The sequence below is a fragment of the Thecamonas trahens genome, assembly GCF_000142905.1.
Source record: "Thecamonas trahens ATCC 50062 unplaced genomic scaffold supercont1.63, whole genome shotgun sequence".
Lineage (NCBI taxonomy): Eukaryota > Apusomonadida > Apusomonadidae > Thecamonas > Thecamonas trahens.
In genome coordinates, this window is record NW_013657617.1 from 139,052 (window position 1) to 157,081 (window position 18,030).

An 18,030-nucleotide genomic window follows, 5' to 3' on the forward strand; every position below is an offset into this window, starting at 1 on the left:
ACTCTTCGCTTGAAGGCCACTCACTCTTCTCACCTGCCACCCTCAGCCTGCTCACCGGCACTCTTGCTCACACCCCTCGACACCAAACATGGCTAAGTGCATGTACATGCCCTCCACCACACTCGTTCTCCTTGTCTTCCTTGTTGCTCTCACTACCTCGAGTCGTGCTAGTCAACCGCCCGCGTGCGTCTCGGACTTGACCGTCACCGGCGAGGTAATTGACTCTGGACGAAATGGCATCACTGCCGCTGCGCTCGGTCTCATTGACAGCGATGGTTGGCTTGATGCCGTGGCGGCCTTTGACGACGAAGGTACCATTTCGTGGTACAAAAATACTGATGGCGCTGGTACTTTTGCTCCGCCGGTCAACGTCGTCACGGGCATTACCTCGATTCGCAAAGTCGCCGTCGTCGATGTGGATGACGATGGTTGGAACGATGTGGTGTTTGGCCAGGATAGCTCGTCGTCTGGTTTCATCGCTTGGGCGAGGTCTACCGATGGTAGTGGCGCGTTTGCTGCTCCAGTCACCATTACGGCTTGCAACGACTTTGACGACTTTGTCTTGGGTGACGTGGACAATGATGGCGATGATGACCTTGTCGCTGCCTGCCCCTCATCTGGCGACGTCTTTTTCGTCGAACGGCTGACAGGGGGCTCCTTTGCGTCGGCTATCACTATCACCGACGACTTTAACGGGCCTTCGTCGGTCGGGCTCGGCGACTTTAACCAGGATGGCGCGCTCGACGTCGTATTTTCTGCCGCCTTTGTCGACACGCTCGTGCTTGCTCTGGGGTCTGGCGACGGGAACTTTGGGCCAAGCACGGTGGTCTACTCGGACATCGACTCGCCAAAAGCAGTGGCAGTCGGCGACTTTAACAGCGACGGCTTGGCCGACTTTGCTGCTGTGGGCGGCGGCGACGACACGGTGCTCTGGTTCCGCAACACGGGCAACGGTAGTTTTGCTCCGCCGACCACTATTGCCTCGCTCTATGACGCGCCACGCGACTTGGCTGTTGTCGACATGAACGGCGACGGGATCGACGACGTCATCCTGTGCACCACCGCCGGAACGCTGGCAGTCTTCTACGTTCTCGACGAGAACGGCAAGTTTGGTGGCGCCAACGTGGTCGACTCGCGCTACGCGCCGATGTACCGAATTGCTACGGGCGACGTCGACGGCGACACGAGGCCGGACATTGTCATCGGCTCGACCCACTCGCACTCACAGCTACGGCTCTTCCGCAACAACCCGGTACAGGCTGCATCGTACTCACCTGACGCGTCGGTGACACCGAGCGTGTCACCCACGCTTGTCACCGGCTTTGATGGCATTCGGGATTTGGTGGTGGCAGACGTCGACGCCGACGGCCTGCTCGACATTGTCGCCTCGGCGTCCAACATCGACATGGTCGCGTGGGCGCGGCAGCTGCCGTCCGGCCGCGGCTTTGGCGCCACCACCATCATCTCGCTCTCGATCGATGGCGTGCGTGGCATCGACGTGGCAGACGTCGATGCTGATGGTGACGTCGATGTTGTCTCGACCGCCACCCTCGCCAGCAAGATCTTTGTCCACACCAATGTCGACGGTGCAGGCGGGCGATGGAGCACGGCCGAGCTAGCGTCCAACTTTGGCGACCCGCGCTCGATTGTCCTTGCTGATCTCGACGGCGACGCCCTGCTCGACATTGTGTCCGGCGCGATGAGCTCGGGCGTCGTCGCCTGGTTTCGCAACACCGGAACCGGGACCGGTGCGCTCCGGTTCTCGGCGCCGATCACAGTTGCCACGCTTTCGCCTGGCCCGGGTGACATCATTGTGGCTGACGTCGACGGCTCTGGCGCGCCCGACATTGTCACCATGGCGTACGAATCCAGCGGAGGCGACGCCTTCATCGCCTGGTTACCGAACCTCGACGGCGCAGGCTCGTTTGGCTCACCGGTCTTCCTTCCGCCGGGCATCTACACCGGCCAGCATGGCATTGCGGTCGCCGCGGCTGATTTCGACGGCGACAACGATACCGACCTCGTTGCCGCCTCGCTGTGGCAGAACGCTGTGGCGTGGTACGACAACCTCGATGGGCTCGGTAGTGCTTGGAGCGAGACGGTGCTCTCGACAAGCCTCGACGGCGCGATCTTTGTGGCCGGCGCCGACATCGACGCTGATGGCGACCAAGACATTGTTGCGTGTGCCGAGTACGGCGACGACGTCGGGTACTTTGTCAACAGTGACGGGGCGGGCAGCTTTGCGCCGTTCCTCCTTGTCTCGTATGTGGCCTACTCGCCGCGAGTAGTGCGGGTGGTCGACCTCGACGGCGACTCGGACCTCGACCTGGTGGTGGCGTCGTCTACGTCGGATGGCGTGGCGTGGTTCCCGGGGCGGACCCGTAACGCATGGACAACTGTACGTGTACCGACCTCGCTCAGCATGGTGTACGAGTCGCGGGCATGTGGCGTCGACAAGTTCTCGCTCCTCTGTCTCCTCGACAACATCCGGCGGACCTCGCTCTGCGTTCGTGACACACTGCTGCTGGAGCCTGGGGTGTACAGCTGTCGCGGCGGGGCACATGCGTCGATTGGGCGGACGCTCACGCTCGCGCCACGGGTGCCCGGTACAGTCTCGTTTGATTGTGACGGTGGAGTGCTCTTTCTTGTCACGGCCTCGCCGACGTTTGTTGAGGCCCGCGGCGACGTCGAGATCCGCGACGTCGAGCTGACCCGCCTCGGACAGGGAAGCCACGGCATCGAGGCGTCGCCGGGCATCCGAATCTCAGGCGACGGCGCTCGGCTGGTTCTCACTTCGGTCTCGATTCGCGAGTCCAAGACCGAGAACCTGCCTGGTCAGGTGTACGTCGACGAGGGCCTCGGCGGAGTGCTGCTTGCCGTGAGCGGCGGGCGGCTGGAGGTCAACAACTCGACGATCGAGCAGACATCGACGACGGGCGCCGGCGGCGCGATTGCCTGTCGTGGCGTCGGCTCGTCGGTCCTGGCCAGCCACTCACGAATCGCGAGCTGCTCGGCGAGTGAGCGCGGCGGTGGCCTTGCGGTGGTCGACGGCGGCTCGGCTGTGCTTCATCAGTCAGTGGTGGAGAGCAACACAGCGAGTAGCGGTGGTGGCGGCGGAATCTACGTCTCGGGCACCAGCACCCTCAAGGTGACCGGTGGCGAGATCCGCGGCAACAGCGGCGGCGGGGCCGGTGGTGGAATCTTGGTCGCGGCCACCGGTCGCGGCGAACTGTTGGGTGTGACCGTGCGCGGCAACAGCGGTGGATCGGGCGGCGGGCTTGCGGTGGCGAGCGAGGCGGTGGCGTCAGCGGTGGCGATTCTGCAGTCGGCAGCAGACATGCCGCGTGCAGACCCGAGTGCGGACAGCTACGTCGGGCCTGGGCCCGAGTCGACTGCGGCGCTAGTCTTGACCGATGTCAGCGTTGTCGACAACGTTGCACGAATGCATGGCGGCGGCGCGAGCGTGTGCGGCGGACGTGTGGTGATCTCGGGCACTTCCTCGCGTTGGGCGGGTAATGCGGCGCAGCGGACGCCGGTTGCGATGCGCAGCTCGGCGGATGTGTTTGTGTGCGCGCCGTCGGCGTCATGGACAGGAGCTGCGAGCCGCGAGAGCGCGGACAGCCTTCCGTGGCTCCGGATTGCGCCGGCGGTGTTTGGTGGCGGCATGGCGGGCGCAGCCATCCATGGACCTCCGGCGGCACTCGAGTGGGCGAGCGCTCCGAGTCGAAGCCTGCAGGCTGGCGAACCAATGAGCGGCCGGGTGCGAGCCCGCGACTGGCTCGGAGAGCCTGTGGTGTACACTGGAGTGCAGCTCAGAATGAGGTTCCCCAGCATGGGATCCGGACTTGGAATTGTGGAGGCGCCGCAGCCGACGACGTTCACCGAGTCGTCGCCGATCCCAGCAGTGCGGCTCGGGGCGATGTCGGCCGAGAGCGTACCGGTGGATGTGGCATTCACGGTCGAGGTGAGTGGGGCCGGAGGCGCGCTGCCTGTGGCGAGCGTGGGCGGACAGGTGGCCGTCACGGCATGTCGCGGCGGATTTGGCGTCGAGAGCTTGGTAACGGCAGACGCGGCCGATGTTGTGCTCGGGTGCCGGGCGTGCGACGCCGGAACAGGTGCTGTAGCCGGGTTCAACACATGCGGTGGCATTCCCGAGTGCGCTGCCAACACGGCGCGGATCAACACGACGGGGCTCAACGCAGGATCGGTGGAGCCGTGCTTCTGCCTGCCAGGGTTTTGGAGCGAGAGCGGCGAGAGCGACGTGGCGTGTGTGGGGTGTCCGCCTGGCGGAGTGTGCGTAGGCGGGACGGCGCGGCCGGTGGCGGCGCCGGGCTTTTTCCCCGACGCCAGCGATAGCGCGCTGTTTCTGGCGTGCCCGACGGCCGAGGCGTGCTCAGGCAGCGGGATGTGCGCGACCGGGTACGAGGGCCAGCTGTGCGCGTCGTGCGCCGCGGGCTACTTTTCGCTCCGCGGACGATGCTACCGATGCAAGACCGAGGCAAACACTGCGGTGATGGTGGTGATTGTGGCGGTGGTGGCGGTGGTCCTTGCGATACTCCTCGGATTCAACCTCTCGGACAGCGTGCGGTATAAGTTTGCGGCGGCGATGATCGGGCTCAACGCGCTGCAGATCTCAGCCATCTACGGGCAGCTGGAGCTGGAGTGGGGCGACTGGGCAGAGCTGTACTTTGAGGCCATCTCGTCGTTCAACCTCAATCTCGAGCTGACCTCGCCCGAGTGCTCGCTTGGGCGCGAAGTCGATGTCTGGGTCATCAAGTTGGTGCTTACACTTCTGCTTCCGATTGCGGTGGCGGCGTGCCTGGCGTTGGTAGCGGGCGGCGCTGCGCTGCTTGCAAGCAGCGGCATCGGATGGCTCGGACGGAAGAGCGTGCGCGAGGTGGGCAACGCGTACGTGCGGACGCTGTTCCAGACCCTTGTTCTCCTCTATCTCCCGCTGTCGTCTGCGGCGTTTCGGCTCTTTGACTGCCGGCGCAACGAGGCTGGCAGCTGGGTGCTTGCAAGGACTGCGCGGCGGTGCTACGATTCCAAGTGGTGGGCGCTGCTCCCGATCGCACTCACAGGGGTGGTGGCGTACGCGCTGGCGATCCCCAGCGCCGTGGTGTGGGTGCTCAAGCGGCGACGGGCCGAGCTCGATCAGCTCACGTTTGTGCTCCGGTACGGGTTCCTTGTGGGCCGGTTCACTGCTTCGGCGTGGTGGTTTGAGGCAGCCATCATGGGGCGCAAGCTCGTTGTTGTGGTGTGCATGACGTTCTTTGTGGGCGACGACTCGAAAGCGTCTGCGGCGGCGGTGTCGCTCGCGGTGGCACTCGTGCACGTGGTGCAGGTGCATCCTTACGGCCGCGAGCTGCATAACAGGCTCGCTATGATTGTGCTTGGATCGTGTGCCCTCGTCCTCGAGGCCGGTACCTTTGACGACAAGCGGCTGCGGCAGGGCTTTGTGCTCGGCGGGCTTGCGGTCAACGTGCTCGCGATCGTGATAGGCAACGCGCTCGATGTCCGGCTCATGCTTGCGGTCGAGGCCAAGGCCAACGACGAGTTTTTCTCGCCAGACACGACGCTCGAGCTCGCGTCGATGCCGCTCCAGCTGGAAGAGCCGAGCAACAACGGTGTGACGATGGACTCGGTAGCGCTTGATGACGTCGGCAGCAGCTTTCCGGTGGCGCGGCAGCAGGCCGGTGTCAGCGACACCGAGTATGGTGACAGCACAGCCAGTTGCGCCAACACGCCCACGCACGGCACGGTCTCCAGCATTGTGGTCGATGAAAGCGCAGCGGGCGTCTCGACCGTGGTCTTGTCGACGACTCGAGCGCGGCCGCCGCTGCCGCCGCCTCCATCGTCGTCGTCACCGTTTCACATGACAGAGCATACACCCGCGTACGACCCGCTCTCCAGCATCCAAGGCGCTGGAAGCACGGCGGGCGTTTCAACCATCGCCTCGACGACGACTCGAGCGCCGCCGCCGCCACTGCTGCCTCGGTCGTCATCATCGTCGTCGTCGTCATGACCATTCGTTGTAAAACCAGTTTAACCGGGCGCACCACCGCCCCTGGTGCTGGCGCTGGCGCTGGCGCTGGCGCTGGCTCTGGCGCTGGCGCTGGCTCTGGCTCTCGCCGCCGCTGCCCCTGTCGTTGTCATCATCGTCATCCATGACGCTCGCCCCCAATCGACTTGATCACCTTTTCCAGTTGGGCGACTTGCGCGAGCACATCACCACCACCAGCAGTACCATCGGCTCCGGCAAACACTTTGACCGCACTCAGAACGGCCATCATCTTTTCGGCCACAGCCCGGACGAGTTTGGCGAACGAGTCCGTGCGAGGGTGAGCCTGTGGCAGTGGCAGTAGCAGTGGCAGTGGCACCGACGCTGGCTTTGGCACTCGACTCTCTTTTTCGGAGAGGGAGCGAGTCACCCATGGCTGCTGGTTCCCCTCCGGCTGGGAGCCGACTTGCCACCGAGGGCAAGTACCGGTAGCAGCCATACTGATCAGAACCAATGACATGTACGTGACCGTAAGGATGTGCTTGTGTACGGCGTGGGGGGTTGTTCCTGGTAGTATTGACTCTGGCTTGCACCACGCCGTGGCTTGTGGCCGGGACTCGCTCCGGGATGGATGCCAGTGTCCTCTGATGGCGGCGAGTTGCGGTTCGGGCAGGGCGACGGAGTGATTTTTTAATATATTTTTTGTGTTTGCATGAGGGGGCGAGATTGTGGCGGTGTGATTGCAGCTGCAAGGCTTGTGATGCGAGGCAAGGAAAGGGTTTGAAAGATGCGGAATGAGCGGGAGAGGGGGGAGAGCGTTCTCATTGTGTTGCCTGCGGACGATTTTACGTCTTGCGGGGTGTCAAGAATGAGATAGATTGAAAGGGCGGTGGCTCTGCGTCATAGGAGCCCAGGGCACGTGTTGCTCTGGGCGCCGCTGCGGGCCGCTGCCCGACACTTGTAATCACGGTTACATGCATGTATGTGCGGCTGCGGCTGCGGCTGCTGTGACTGATGCGGAACTCATGGATGAATGTGCGTGGCGTGTGTAGGCGGACGGGCGTGGTGCGCGAGTGCAGGCGATTTGGGGCTGTGGACAGAGGGATGCGATGCTGGCTGGTAGCGTGGTGTAGCAATAACATCTAGAGTCCTTGTGTGGTTGTCGATGTGTTTATGGCCAGCATGCTAGGTGGAGGACGAGGAGGAAAAGGGCGGGACGGGGGAGGGGGCCGGGTGCGGCGAAGAGAGGTTGTCGTCCGAGTCAAAGCGCATGCGCGGGATGGGCGCCGAGGTGGCCATGGCGGCGCGCGACATGCGGCGGGCCTTGAGATCGCGGGCCTTGAACGGGTCGAGCATGCCGAGGACGCGCTCAATATCGGCGGCCAGCTTGCGCTCGGTCTTGTCGACGCGGTCTGAGATGAGGTCGAAGAGGGTGTTGAACTCGTAGTCGCCGATGTCGCGGAGAGTGATGATCTTCTGGGCGACGGTGTGCTGCTTGCGGACGAGGTCCGAGGCCATGGCGGCGCGCTCGGCGGTGGAGAGCTGGTTGTCGTTGTCAAGGTCGTATGTTGCCATGACCTCGTCGACGTCGCCGTCAAAGTAGCCGCGTGACTCGGCCATAACCTCGAGCAGCTCCTCGCGGTCGAGGAGGCCGTCTTGGTTGACATCTGCGCGGCGGATGGAGCGCTGGAGCGAGGCGGCCTTCTTCTGGAGATTGAGCGTCTTGACGAGCTTGCGGCCGAGGCCTGTGGTGGATGCCCATGCCATGGTCTTTTGGATAAAGGTGGGCTCCTTGGCGCGAGCGAGGTCTCGGGCGACGTCGTTGTACGCGTTGTCGACAATGGCGAGGAACATAGCGAGAATGACAAAGAAGACGAGGATGACAAAGGTGAAGAAGAAGATGGGCCCAAAGACACGGTTCGAGTGGCGAAGGGCGTCAAAGTCGAACTGGCCAAGAGTGGCAAGGAGCATGGTGTAGATGGTGAGGCCGAGGGTGTCGAAGCCCTCGACGTCCGAGCCAAAGGCGAGCGAGCCGGCCTGGGCAAAGCCAAACATGACAAAGAAGAACATGAGGACAAAGAAGAACATGGGCCGGAAGGCGCGGACGCAGACGCGGGCGATCATGGACATCTTGGGCTCAAACGAGGTGTACTTGAAGATCTTGAACCAGAGCATAAAGGCGTTGCAGGCGAGGATGTTCTTCTCTGTGGCATCCCAGAAGACGATCTCCTGAAAGTTGTAGAACGAGTCGCGCGCGGCAGGCTGGATGTTGAGAGCGTCAAACTGGCGGATGGCCTTGATGCGGATGCCGACGACGGCGAGGAATAGGACGACGTTGAGGATGTCAAAGTAGTTCCAGCCGTCGCGCCAGTACTTTGTCCACGAGTGCTTGAAGGCCCGGACACGGTCGGCGCGGGTGAGCGGGCCCTCGGCGTCGGCGACGCGGTTTTGCGAGCGAAGCCACTTGCGGTGGCGGACGACGTCGTGGAAGATCTCGGCAAACTCCTCGCCAACAAAGAAGCAGACAAAGACGACGAGCATGATCTCGCCGGCGAGGAACCACTTGCCGGCCTCGCCGCGGATGGGGTAGAGGCGGAGGACGCGGAACTTGTAGTCGGGGTAGATGCCGCCCGAGGGAAGGAACTCAAACTGAAGCTGAACGACACAGAAGAGGTTGATGTTCGGGTTGTAGGTGGAAAAGTCGACAAAGACGGCGCGGGTCTGGGCGTCGAGCCAGCCGTTGTTCTTGAGGAACTGAAGTCGGGCCGTCTCGTTGGCGACCGAGGTGACGCCGATGTGGTGGACAAAGCCGCCGCCGTCATACCGGCGCCAGCGGGCGAGCTGTGGGTTGGTGTCGAGCTCCTCTCCAGAGGTGTAGCTCCACACGTTGCCCGGCCCGTAGCTCACGCGCGACTCTTCGCCGATGGCGTACCGGCCGTGGCACGACGAGATGTACGACTGAAAGGCCTTGGGCACGGTGCACAAGCCGGAGCGGACGCGGATCTGGCGGACACGTGCGCCGCCGACGAGGTAATTGGTCCCGTACATGACGCCTGGCCCCGCGCCTTGGTCTGCGAGTAAGCCGGCGACAAACGGGCCTTCCATGTACTCCCAGAACTCGTCAAAGGTGACGATGGAGAAGAAGTTCTTGAGCGTCTTGATGCCCGGGACCTCTTCGGCGAGGAACAAGTCCTTCATGAGGTCGTTGTGCTGAAAGGCGAAGAGCGGATCGCGCATGTAGAGAACGACAAGGGTAAAGGTGGCGAGAAAGGCAAAGTAGATGAGTATCTCCAGCCCCACGCCCGGCGCCTCGCACCGCGGACGCATGAACTTGTAGTTGCCGTCCTCGGTCTTTTCAAAGAACCGAAACTGCTCGCGTCCGGCCTGCAGCGTCGACTTTGCTGCCGAGAGGAAGCGCCTGCCCATCGAAGGCGAGCCGTTGCCCGGCGCGGCGCTCTCGGCCTCATCACCGGGCTTGTTAGCTTGAGCGGATGATGAGGCGTCAAGATGGCCCGAGACTGAAGCTGAAGCCGTTGTCAAAGGCGGACCAGACCGAGCAGGGCCAAAGTCCGAGACGCTGGCTAGCTTGCTTGTCGATGCCGAGGCGAGACCGTGACCATGGCCTCCGGACCGTCCTACTTGCTGACCTCTCCGCGGGGCATTGTCCTCAGTGAACGCCACCGTCTTGCGTCTGCGACCAGCACCCGCACCCGCAGCTGTATTAGGGTGGCCTGCGGCTGTGTTCCATCCTCCGCGTCGACCTCCTCCTCCTCCTCGTCCTGTGCTTCCTCCGCGGCGGTGTGCGGCAGGAGGCGCCACACCAGCCAGTTGGCTTCGAGGTGTGGACGAGTTCATCGAACCTGACGAGGAGGCTGGGGAGAGTACTTGCTTGTGGTTCCCGTTGCTGCCAACTGTCTCCCTTGCCATGGTGTGTGGGGTGAATGGGTGGGTGGGTGGGTGGGGGGGGTGGTGGGGCGGGAAGTCGGGTGGAAGGCGGTGAGTGGCGGGAAGTGGGAGAGGCGGGCGGGGGGGGAAAGGGAGAGGTAGGGGGTTTTTTGGGAAGGTTGGTGGGAGTGGGTGGAGGCGGGGGGAGTGGGTGTGTGGGGGGGGGTGGAGGAGGAGGAGGAGGAGATGGAAGGAGGGGAGGGGGATGATGTAGGGGGAGGGGGAGAGGATGGTTGTGAGAGGTGGATGTGAGAGGGAGGGGGGGAGTTGATGTGTTGGCCGGGTCTTTTGAGGGGTTGTTTTTCTGCTGTTTTTTTCTACGTTTGGTGATGGTGTTGCGCGTCCTGGTTCCACACTGGGTCGGCTGAGAGGGCAGAGGACAGAGATGGCAGGCGAGGTTACATGTAGTAGCCGTCACAGGCCTCAATGCAGATGCTGCACTCGCAGGTCTTGGTATTGTAGCGACTGAGGCCGAGCTCGAGTGCGGTCCGGTGGTTGCGAGCCGCCTGTCCGGCGTCGAGGAACGTGGTGGCGACAAGGGGTGGCGTTGAGAAGCAGTCCCAATCCGTGTTGATCTTGTACACAAAGCAGCCAACAAAGTAGCCCTCAATGTAGAGCGGAACAAGGAGCTGCGGGTGACGCGAGCCGACATGGGCGCCGGCCATGGATGAGCTCGCGAGGTCGAGCGAGTCGTGGAAGTCTGCAGCCGAGTAGTAGTCAGTGTCGACCCGGCGCCGAAGCTGATCAAGTGCGTGCTTGCCGACCATTGTTGTCGTGTACTCACGGAGGTCGCTGCCCTCAATCATGCGAATCTAGACGCGGAGCGGAGTGAGTTGTGTGCCGAGTTGTGTGCCGCAGCGCAAAGTAGCAGGAATGAGGGGAGGAAGACGGTGGGGAGCAGCAGGACGACGTACAATGTCAATGTCGCTCATCTTGGCAAGCTCGTCGGCATCGCTCTGGGAGCGGGGGCGGGGGCGGGAGCGGGTCGGAATGATGGACATGTTGGAAGAGATGGAGTTGAGTGTGTGGATGCCGAGGCGTGTGGTGGTGTGCCTATCTGCCCTTGCTTTTTGACTAGGTTCCATGTGTGCCTTGAAAGTGTCAAACTGAAATACTGCAGCCGTCCGTGCGCTCCTTGCATTTGTTCTCCTGATGCGCAAAGAGGACAATGCAGGGAAGCTTCCTCCGACCGTCGCCCTTCTGCCGCACATGAGCGGCAGTGTGCATGCGAGTGTGATGTACATGTGTGTGCGTGCGTGTGTGTGTGTGTTGGTTGTGGCGAGTGTGAAGGAGATGTCCCGGCGAAGAACGAGAGAGTGTGTGCCCTTTCTTGAAATGTGTTCCCTTCCGCTTCCTTCGTGAAGGGGGTGCCGGGGTGGGGTGGGGGTGGGGGTGGTGGGGGATGTTTGGAATGTGTAGAAAGGGGAGGGATGTAAGGGAGGGCAGTGTGGGTGTGCGTGGTGATGTGGGTGTGGGAGGGGAATGGGGCGGCATGTGTGGTGGAAATTGGTCGGTGCCGTCCGGTGCACCGGTCAAATGGTTGGTCGTCCCGTCGCACTCTGGTGTGTTCGGCCGGCCAACCGTCAGCCGACAGCTTGCCGGCAGGCCCAAGGCGGTGTGACGGTGCTACCGGGCACTTCACCTCGTCAACAAGGACAAAGACAAGGACGTGTGGTCTTTGATTATCTCTTTTGAGCACGAGTGGGTAACAGGCGTGTGTGCGTCGTAATGGAGCTGCTTGTGTTGGTCAAGGCCGACGCGCCCAACGTGCTCGAGGAGGTGAAGCAGCTGGTGCTTGAGGCGGATTCGGATGTCAATGCGCGGGATCATACCATGTATGCTGTGGGTTGAGGAGGGTGGGGGGTGGGTGGGGGTGGGGTGAGGGGATGACTCATATGGTGATGCGGATTGGGCTGGCTTGGCGGTGGCGTTGATGCGGATTGGTTGGTGGTGGCGGTGGTGGTGGCGGTGGCGGTGGCGGTGGCGGTGGCGTTGATGCGGATTGGTGGTGATGGTGGTGCGGATCGATCGGCGGGTTGGTGGGTTGGCGGGATGCGGGCTGGTAATGGCTGGGAACGACAGGGCTACGGCACTGCACTGTGCGGCGCAGACGGGCCAGGAGGATGTGCTGCTTTTTCTCATCGGAAAGGGCGCATCGGTGCGGGCACAGGACAACAAGGGCCACACGCCGCTGCATGTGGCGATTCTCTCCAATCAGGTTGCGACGGCAGCGTTGCTCGTCGAGTTCTCGCTGGCCTCGGACTTGCTCATCAAGGACATCAACGACAAGACCCCGCTGGACATGGCAGCAACGACACCAGCCATGAACCAAGTCGTCGCCCTCGACCGTGCTCTCGACTAGGTCTCTGGCAGATCCAGATCGAGTTCACCCTCCTGCGCGTGTACGCATGTAGTAGACGATTGAACAAGGTGATCACCCCCTCACCCACCCCATCCCCCATGATCACCCCTTCACCCACCCCATCCCCCGCAATCGCTCCCTCACTCCATTCCCCCCCAATCGCCCCATACTCGCCCCATCCCCCCAGTCACCCCCCCCCCCTCCCCCACCCCACCCCACCCCACCCCCATCCCCCTCACCACCACCACTCCACGCAGACCACTATGTTCAGGACGGCAGTTATGGTGACGAGTGGATGCATGGGCATGCGGAGGCTGACGGCATCAGCAGGAGCAGCAGCAGGTCACTCCAAGTGGGCCAACATTCGCCACCGCAAGGCCGACGTGGACAAGAAGCGCGGCTCGCTGCTCAACCGCATGTCCAAGGAGATCATGGCTGCTGTGAAGGAAGGCGGTGGCGATGCTCGAGAGAACCTTCGACTGGCTTCCATTGTCTCGCGTGCTCGTGCTGCCAACGTGCCCAAGGCCAATGTTCAGTCTGCCATCGATGCTGCTCTCTCCAGATCGGCTGCCGGCTCGGAGAGCGTGTACGAGGGCCAGCTGGGCCCGGTCTCGCTCCTCATCCAGACTCTGACCGACAACAAGAACAGGACAACAGCTCGTGTCCGCCACTGCTTGACAAAGTACGGTGGCGCTCTCGCTGGCGCCGGATCTGCCGCTTGGCTCTTCAATCGCCGCCTGCTCTTCTCCATTCCGCTGCCGCACGACGACGCCATCGTCGACGCTCTCATGGACGCTGCCCTCTCCAACGGCGCCGATGACATCGAGGTCAACGATAGTGAGGACGGCTCCGACGAGCCCGGCTCGCTGGTGGTCGTTGCCGAGCCAGCCTCGTCCAAGCCGCTCGGCACCGCCCTCCACGCCGCCCTCGCCGAGCTCTACCCCGCCGGCCCGCCGGAGCTCGACGTCAAGATGGTCACCATGCCTGACAATTTTATCGACGTCTCGCCGGACCAGGCCGCCTCGCTCAACTCGGTCCTCGACATGCTCTCCGACGAGGACGACGTCGTCGACGTCGAGCACAACGCCAACCCGGACCTTCTCTAGCCGCTGCCGTCATCGATCACGAGCTCAAAGCCCGAAGCCACCAGCGCCTCCAGCTCGGCGACCCGTGCCTCGAGCTGGCGCACTCGCCGCTTGGCCTGGCGGGCCTCGGTCATCGCGCCCTGCTTCTCAAACTCGTTCTGCGCCAGCCGAAGCTTGACCTGGACCAGCTGCTCTTCGAGCTCGTCACCGGTGCGGCCGAGCTCGTCGCGCTCGGCCAGGCTCGCTTCGAGCAGCGTCTCCAGCGCGCCGATTCGCATTTTGGCATCCTCCAGCGCGGCGGCCACCTCGTCGTCGTGGTACAGTACGCCGTCGTCGCGCCCGCGTTCCTTGCCGAGGTCGGCAATGGTCGAGAGCGCGTCAACCTGAGCTTGCAGGGTGTCGACCTCGGCGTATGCCCGCTCCAACTCGACCCGCAGCTCCTCGTAGTCCTGGCCGACCTGGACCAGCGTCTGGCGGGTCGACGCCAGCTGCTTCCGCAGCCCGTCGTCACGGTAGAGCGCCACCTCGGCAGTGAGCTCTGCCGCCGTCGCCTCGCTCGCTGCCGCCGCCTCGCGCAGCCGTGCCACCTCGACCCGCGCCCGCTCCAGCTTGGCCCTCGCCCGGTCGCGCTCTTGTTGCGCCACCGAGAGCTGCTCTTGGAGCACTTGCTGCATGGCCATAAACTCGGCGTCTTCCAGCCGCCCGCCCTGCGACGGGAGCCGGACCAGCTCTAGACGACGCGTCAGGGCCGCGTCCTCGTCAAACGAGCTCGACATGAGCGCACCACCAGCCCGGGCTGCAAAGTCGTCGTCAGTCTCGTCCGCCAGCGCCGGCGCCCGCATCCGCACAAACGGCGTCTCGGCGCCGCCGCCGGCTCGCACAATCGGCGAGTGGCCATAGATGTCAATGTACGCCCGCGTTGCCCGCGTGCTTGTCCCGGCTGCTGCCTCGGCCTCGGCCTCGGCCGCGGCCTCGGCCGCCGTCCGCCTCGCCTTCACCCGCCGCCACACCTCGATCCCGACAAAGACCGAGACGCCGATCACAAGCACAACGTATTCGACTACAAGCGGCGCCCACTGTGGGTTGGCCGCGGTCGATACGCGAGAAGCCCACGCATTGACGGCAGTCTTGAAGAGGACGATGGCGTACAGACCGGCCAGCGCTCGGTTGAGCATGCCGCCAAACGAGGTGCTTGTCAGCGAGCCACGCGAGGCCGGGAGGACCCGGGCAGCGACACCGCGGATGGAAACCGGACCCGAGTCGGCGTCACGGTCGTTGGCATCGCGGAACGGCTTGATGATGAGCGTGGCGACAAGGAGCGCCGCGTACACTGCGCCTACCACCGCCAGATACACTCCCGGCGGCCCTGTGTAGAAGATCCGCACTGCGCCGACCAGGGCGCGTGCGGGGAGCTCGATGAGGGAGAAGACGGGTGCGTACTTGACATCGAGCCCGCCCGAGAAGAACGCTGCTATGCCCGATGCCTGCGGCGAGCTCGGCCCGTCGGTCGTCGCGGCGTAGCTGCGCAAGAAGATGACGCCAAGCAGCAGCGCCGAAGGTATGTAGTAGAGGAGGCCGACGAGCGATGCCGCAGTATACCATGTGTGATCGCCGGCGTAGCAGGTGACCGACGGCGCCGCGTCAAGGACAAACACATGCTCTGAGGTGGCAAACGGGCCCGGAGCTGGCGGGAGTGCAACCTTGGTGCACTTGAGCGCGCGGAGGAGGGCAAGGACAAACGGGAGAAAGCCGCCTGACGAGAGCAGCGGGATGATGACGTCGAGCAGGTAGTAGTCGACGACCGAGCCCGAGCCGAGGCTCGGGAAGAGCGCGGTGAGATGCAGCGAGTAGTCGGCGACGAGGCCTAGCGCCAGGTTCGCCGACGCCAGTGTCCACAGCAGAATGGCCGAGAACGCAGCGAGGAACGCTGCCTCAAACGCTGTCCGCGCGTCCGATGAGGACGAGACGAGGACCGAGCCGAGCGAGACCGATCGCAGCGTCGACTCGACCGAAGCTGTCGCCGGAAACACCACGCCGTCGACGTAGGTTAGACCCCAGAGCTGGACAAACTGCAGCGCAATGAGCGAGAGCGTGAACACGTTCATGGCGTTGAACCGGAGGCTCTGCGACGGGCGCTCGACCATGCGCAACGTCGTGTCGCGGGCAATCTGCACGCAGAGTGCGCCGCCAAAGATGAGGCCGAGGACGGCAAAGAGGCCGAGGACAAGGTAGGTGGCGAGGAGCGCCGAGCCGGCCGAAGTGCCTTCGGCGAGTGCCGGCATAACGGTCACGCCATAGAGGAGGCCGCCAGCGACGAGGAGGCCAAACACCGGAGCCATGATCTGTGAGGCCTGGGTGAGAAAGAGCTCTTCGAGCGAGGTCGAGAGCGGCGCAGTGAGGCCGCGCGGCGAAAAGACCGCGCCGAGCAGCAGTGCGGGCAGGCTCAGTGCCATGCCCAGCAAGGTGATGCAAAAGACGGCAGCGCGGGCGGCGCGGGCGCCAACGGCAGCTGCGACGCTAGCGTCGCCCGAGTGTGACCCGAGAAGGAGCGCCCGCTCGTAGCTCGGTGTTTCGGCCTGGTACGGGACGAAAGCAGCGCGGAGCTCGACGCCGTGGGTCCAGAGCTCATCGTATGAGCCATCGGAGCCAACGTTGGCCACAGCGCGATCAAAGGCAAGCTCAAGCGGGGTAGTCCGTGCGGCACCTTGTGACATGATGTGTGGGTCGGCACCGGCGGCGAGGAGAGCGCGGGCGATGGATGGAACGAGAAAGTAGTAAAAGCCCAGGTGGAGAGCGGTGGCACCGGCATCATCCTGGGCATTGATGGCGACGGCGCCGGTGGCAAGTAGCGCCTCGACAACCGCAACGTTGCCAAGCTGGGTGGCGTACATGATCGGCGTTCGCCCGCGCTCGTCGGTGGCGTTGACGTTGGCGCCTTCGGCGATGAGCAGACGGGCCTCGGGCCCAGCGTCGCGAAGAAGAAGCGAGACAAAGAGCAGGCCGGTGACATCGTGGAAAAAGTCCTCCATCCGCGCCTCGATGTGAACCTCGCCCGAGTAGAGCATACCTGCGACGGTGGCGAGCTCACCCTGCTCGAGAGCAGTGAACCAGAGCGAGCTGGGCGTGGCGTAGCCGCGCTCCATCCGCCACACCCGCTCGACGTCGAGGACCGATTGGCCCGAGCCGTTGGTGAGCGTGACGTCGGCAAACGAGGCACGCAGCAGGTCGAGGACCGGGCTGTTGCCGACCTTGGCGGCGATGTGTGCGGCGGTCTCTCCCGCGGCGTCGCCGGTCCGCTCGTCGACCACTGCGCCCGCGGCAATGAGTGCCTTGCACGCATCAACCGATCCGGCCTCGGCAGCGGCAAAGTGAAGGGCGGTCTTGCCGAGCTCGTTGACGGCATGGACATCCGCACCACGCTCGAGCAAGGCGGCAACAACAGCGCTGCGACCCTTCTGAGCAGCAAAGTGAAGCGGAAAGGATCCATACAGCCGAGGATTGGTTGCACACACATTGACCAGATCCGGCCTCGAGAGCAAGATCTTCTTGACAGCCAGCTCATCGCCCTCGATACACTTTGCAATGAGCGCAGCCGCAGTCGCCACCGTCTCGACCGTCTTGCCGCTCATCCTGGACACAATGTTGTTGCCTTGGCCGGCAGCCGAGGGCGATGGATCTGACGCCAGGTATAAGTCCCGTGACTTTGGCTCATGATCACCATTACCATCATCATCACCAGCATCATCAGCTTGCTGCCGAGTATGGCTTGATTCTCTATGAGATGGTGACGACGATGTCGATGCAGGAGATGACCTTGTCCGAGCGGCTGCCGACCTACGTCTTGGCGGCGGAGACGACGACGGCAGAGGAGGTCCTGACAACGGAACAGGCGGTGGTCGACCATGTGATGATGATGAAGAAGATGTACTGGATGATGACGGTCGTCGCCGTGGCATGTCGTTCCCTCCCCGCTTCCCCACCTCCCCTTTGCAGCGGGGGAGAGCAGTGACCGTTGGTTACCGTCATCATGATCACGATCGTGATCGCGATCGCGATCGCGATCAAGTTGATGACTGGGGGTGGTTGCCACTGCTGCCTGGCCACCAACAGCGGCAGGGAGGGTATGACAGACTCCCATGATGGATGTGTGTATGTAGACGTGTGTGTGTGTGTGTGTATGTGTGTGTGGATCTGCTGTGATAGGCTCCGATGGCTGTATCTTGACCGATCTTTCATGGGGAGTGAAGGGACGCAGCTGGATGTGATGTGGCGGCTCGGCAGCTGATGCTAACCAGCAAGCCGGATCCGTCGATGAGTACTGGCTTGTGTGTGTGTGTGTGTGTGTGTATGTGTGTGTGTGTGTGGTGGATCTACCCCCCATGATCATCCCCCTCATCAAGATGCTCACTCGGGAGAGTTCTGCCAGCAGATCAGCAGCAGCCTGTGCCGACCAGCGAGCTCGCGTACTCCAACACGATGGCCACTGATATGCATGATGCGTGTGGTGGATCTACCCCCCATGATCATCCCCCTCATCAAGATGCTCACTCGGGAGAGTTCTGCCAGCAGATCAGCAGCAGCCTGTGCCGACCAGCGAGCTCGCGTACTCCAACACGATGGCCACTGATATGCATGAT

The 18,030-nt window shown here is 63.2% G+C and overlaps 5 protein-coding genes across 5 annotated transcripts; 3 read left to right on the forward strand and 2 right to left on the reverse strand.

The window, feature by feature from the left end:
- Positions 1–88: 88 nt before the first annotated feature.
- AMSG_10713 (uncharacterized protein) lies at positions 89–6,649 on the forward strand (the record flags this gene model as incomplete). Its single annotated transcript, XM_013897841.1, has 2 exons — positions 89–5,814; positions 6,640–6,649. The coding sequence occupies 2 exons, from the start codon at positions 89–91 to the stop codon at positions 6,647–6,649; spliced, it is 5,736 nt and encodes a 1,911-aa protein (XP_013753295.1).
- Positions 6,650–7,186: 537 nt separating this feature from the next.
- On the reverse strand, positions 7,187–10,947 carry AMSG_12381 (uncharacterized protein; the record flags this gene model as incomplete). The annotated part of the gene is made up of 3 exons (XM_013897866.1): positions 7,187–9,692; positions 10,349–10,758; positions 10,861–10,947. 3 exons carry the CDS (start codon positions 10,945–10,947, stop codon positions 7,187–7,189), a joined length of 3,003 nt encoding a protein of 1,000 aa, XP_013753320.1.
- A 640-nt stretch (positions 10,948–11,587) lies between these two features.
- AMSG_10716 (uncharacterized protein) lies at positions 11,588–12,391 on the forward strand. Its single transcript, XM_013897842.1, has 2 exons — positions 11,588–11,781; positions 12,029–12,391. Exons 1-2 carry the CDS (start codon positions 11,675–11,677, stop codon positions 12,306–12,308), a joined length of 387 nt encoding a protein of 128 aa, XP_013753296.1. The 5' UTR covers positions 11,588–11,674; the 3' UTR covers positions 12,309–12,391.
- A 198-nt stretch (positions 12,392–12,589) lies between these two features.
- On the forward strand, positions 12,590–13,414 carry AMSG_10717 (UPF0082 protein; the record flags this gene model as incomplete). The annotated part of the gene is made up of 1 exon (XM_013897843.1): positions 12,590–13,414. One exon carries the CDS (start codon positions 12,590–12,592, stop codon positions 13,412–13,414), a length of 825 nt encoding a protein of 274 aa, XP_013753297.1.
- Positions 13,415–13,438: 24 nt separating this feature from the next.
- AMSG_10718 (ankyrin) lies at positions 13,439–17,022 on the reverse strand (the record flags this gene model as incomplete). The annotated part of the gene is made up of 2 exons (XM_013897844.1): positions 13,439–13,496; positions 13,547–17,022. The coding sequence occupies 2 exons, from the start codon at positions 17,020–17,022 to the stop codon at positions 13,439–13,441; spliced, it is 3,534 nt and encodes a 1,177-aa protein (XP_013753298.1).
- Positions 17,023–18,030: the final 1,008 nt, after the last annotated feature.

What these genes read in the sequence shown, in the direction of transcription:
- AMSG_10716 (XM_013897842.1), top strand. Translation starts at nt 11,675, where the DNA reads ATGGAGCTGCTTGTGTTGGTCAAGGCCGACGCGCCCAACGTGCTCGAG. An exon ending in AATGCGCGGGATCATACCAT is followed by an intron (nt 11,782 to 12,028) that starts GTATGCTGTGGG and finishes TGGGAACGACAG; the next exon opens with GGCTACGGCACTGCACTGTG.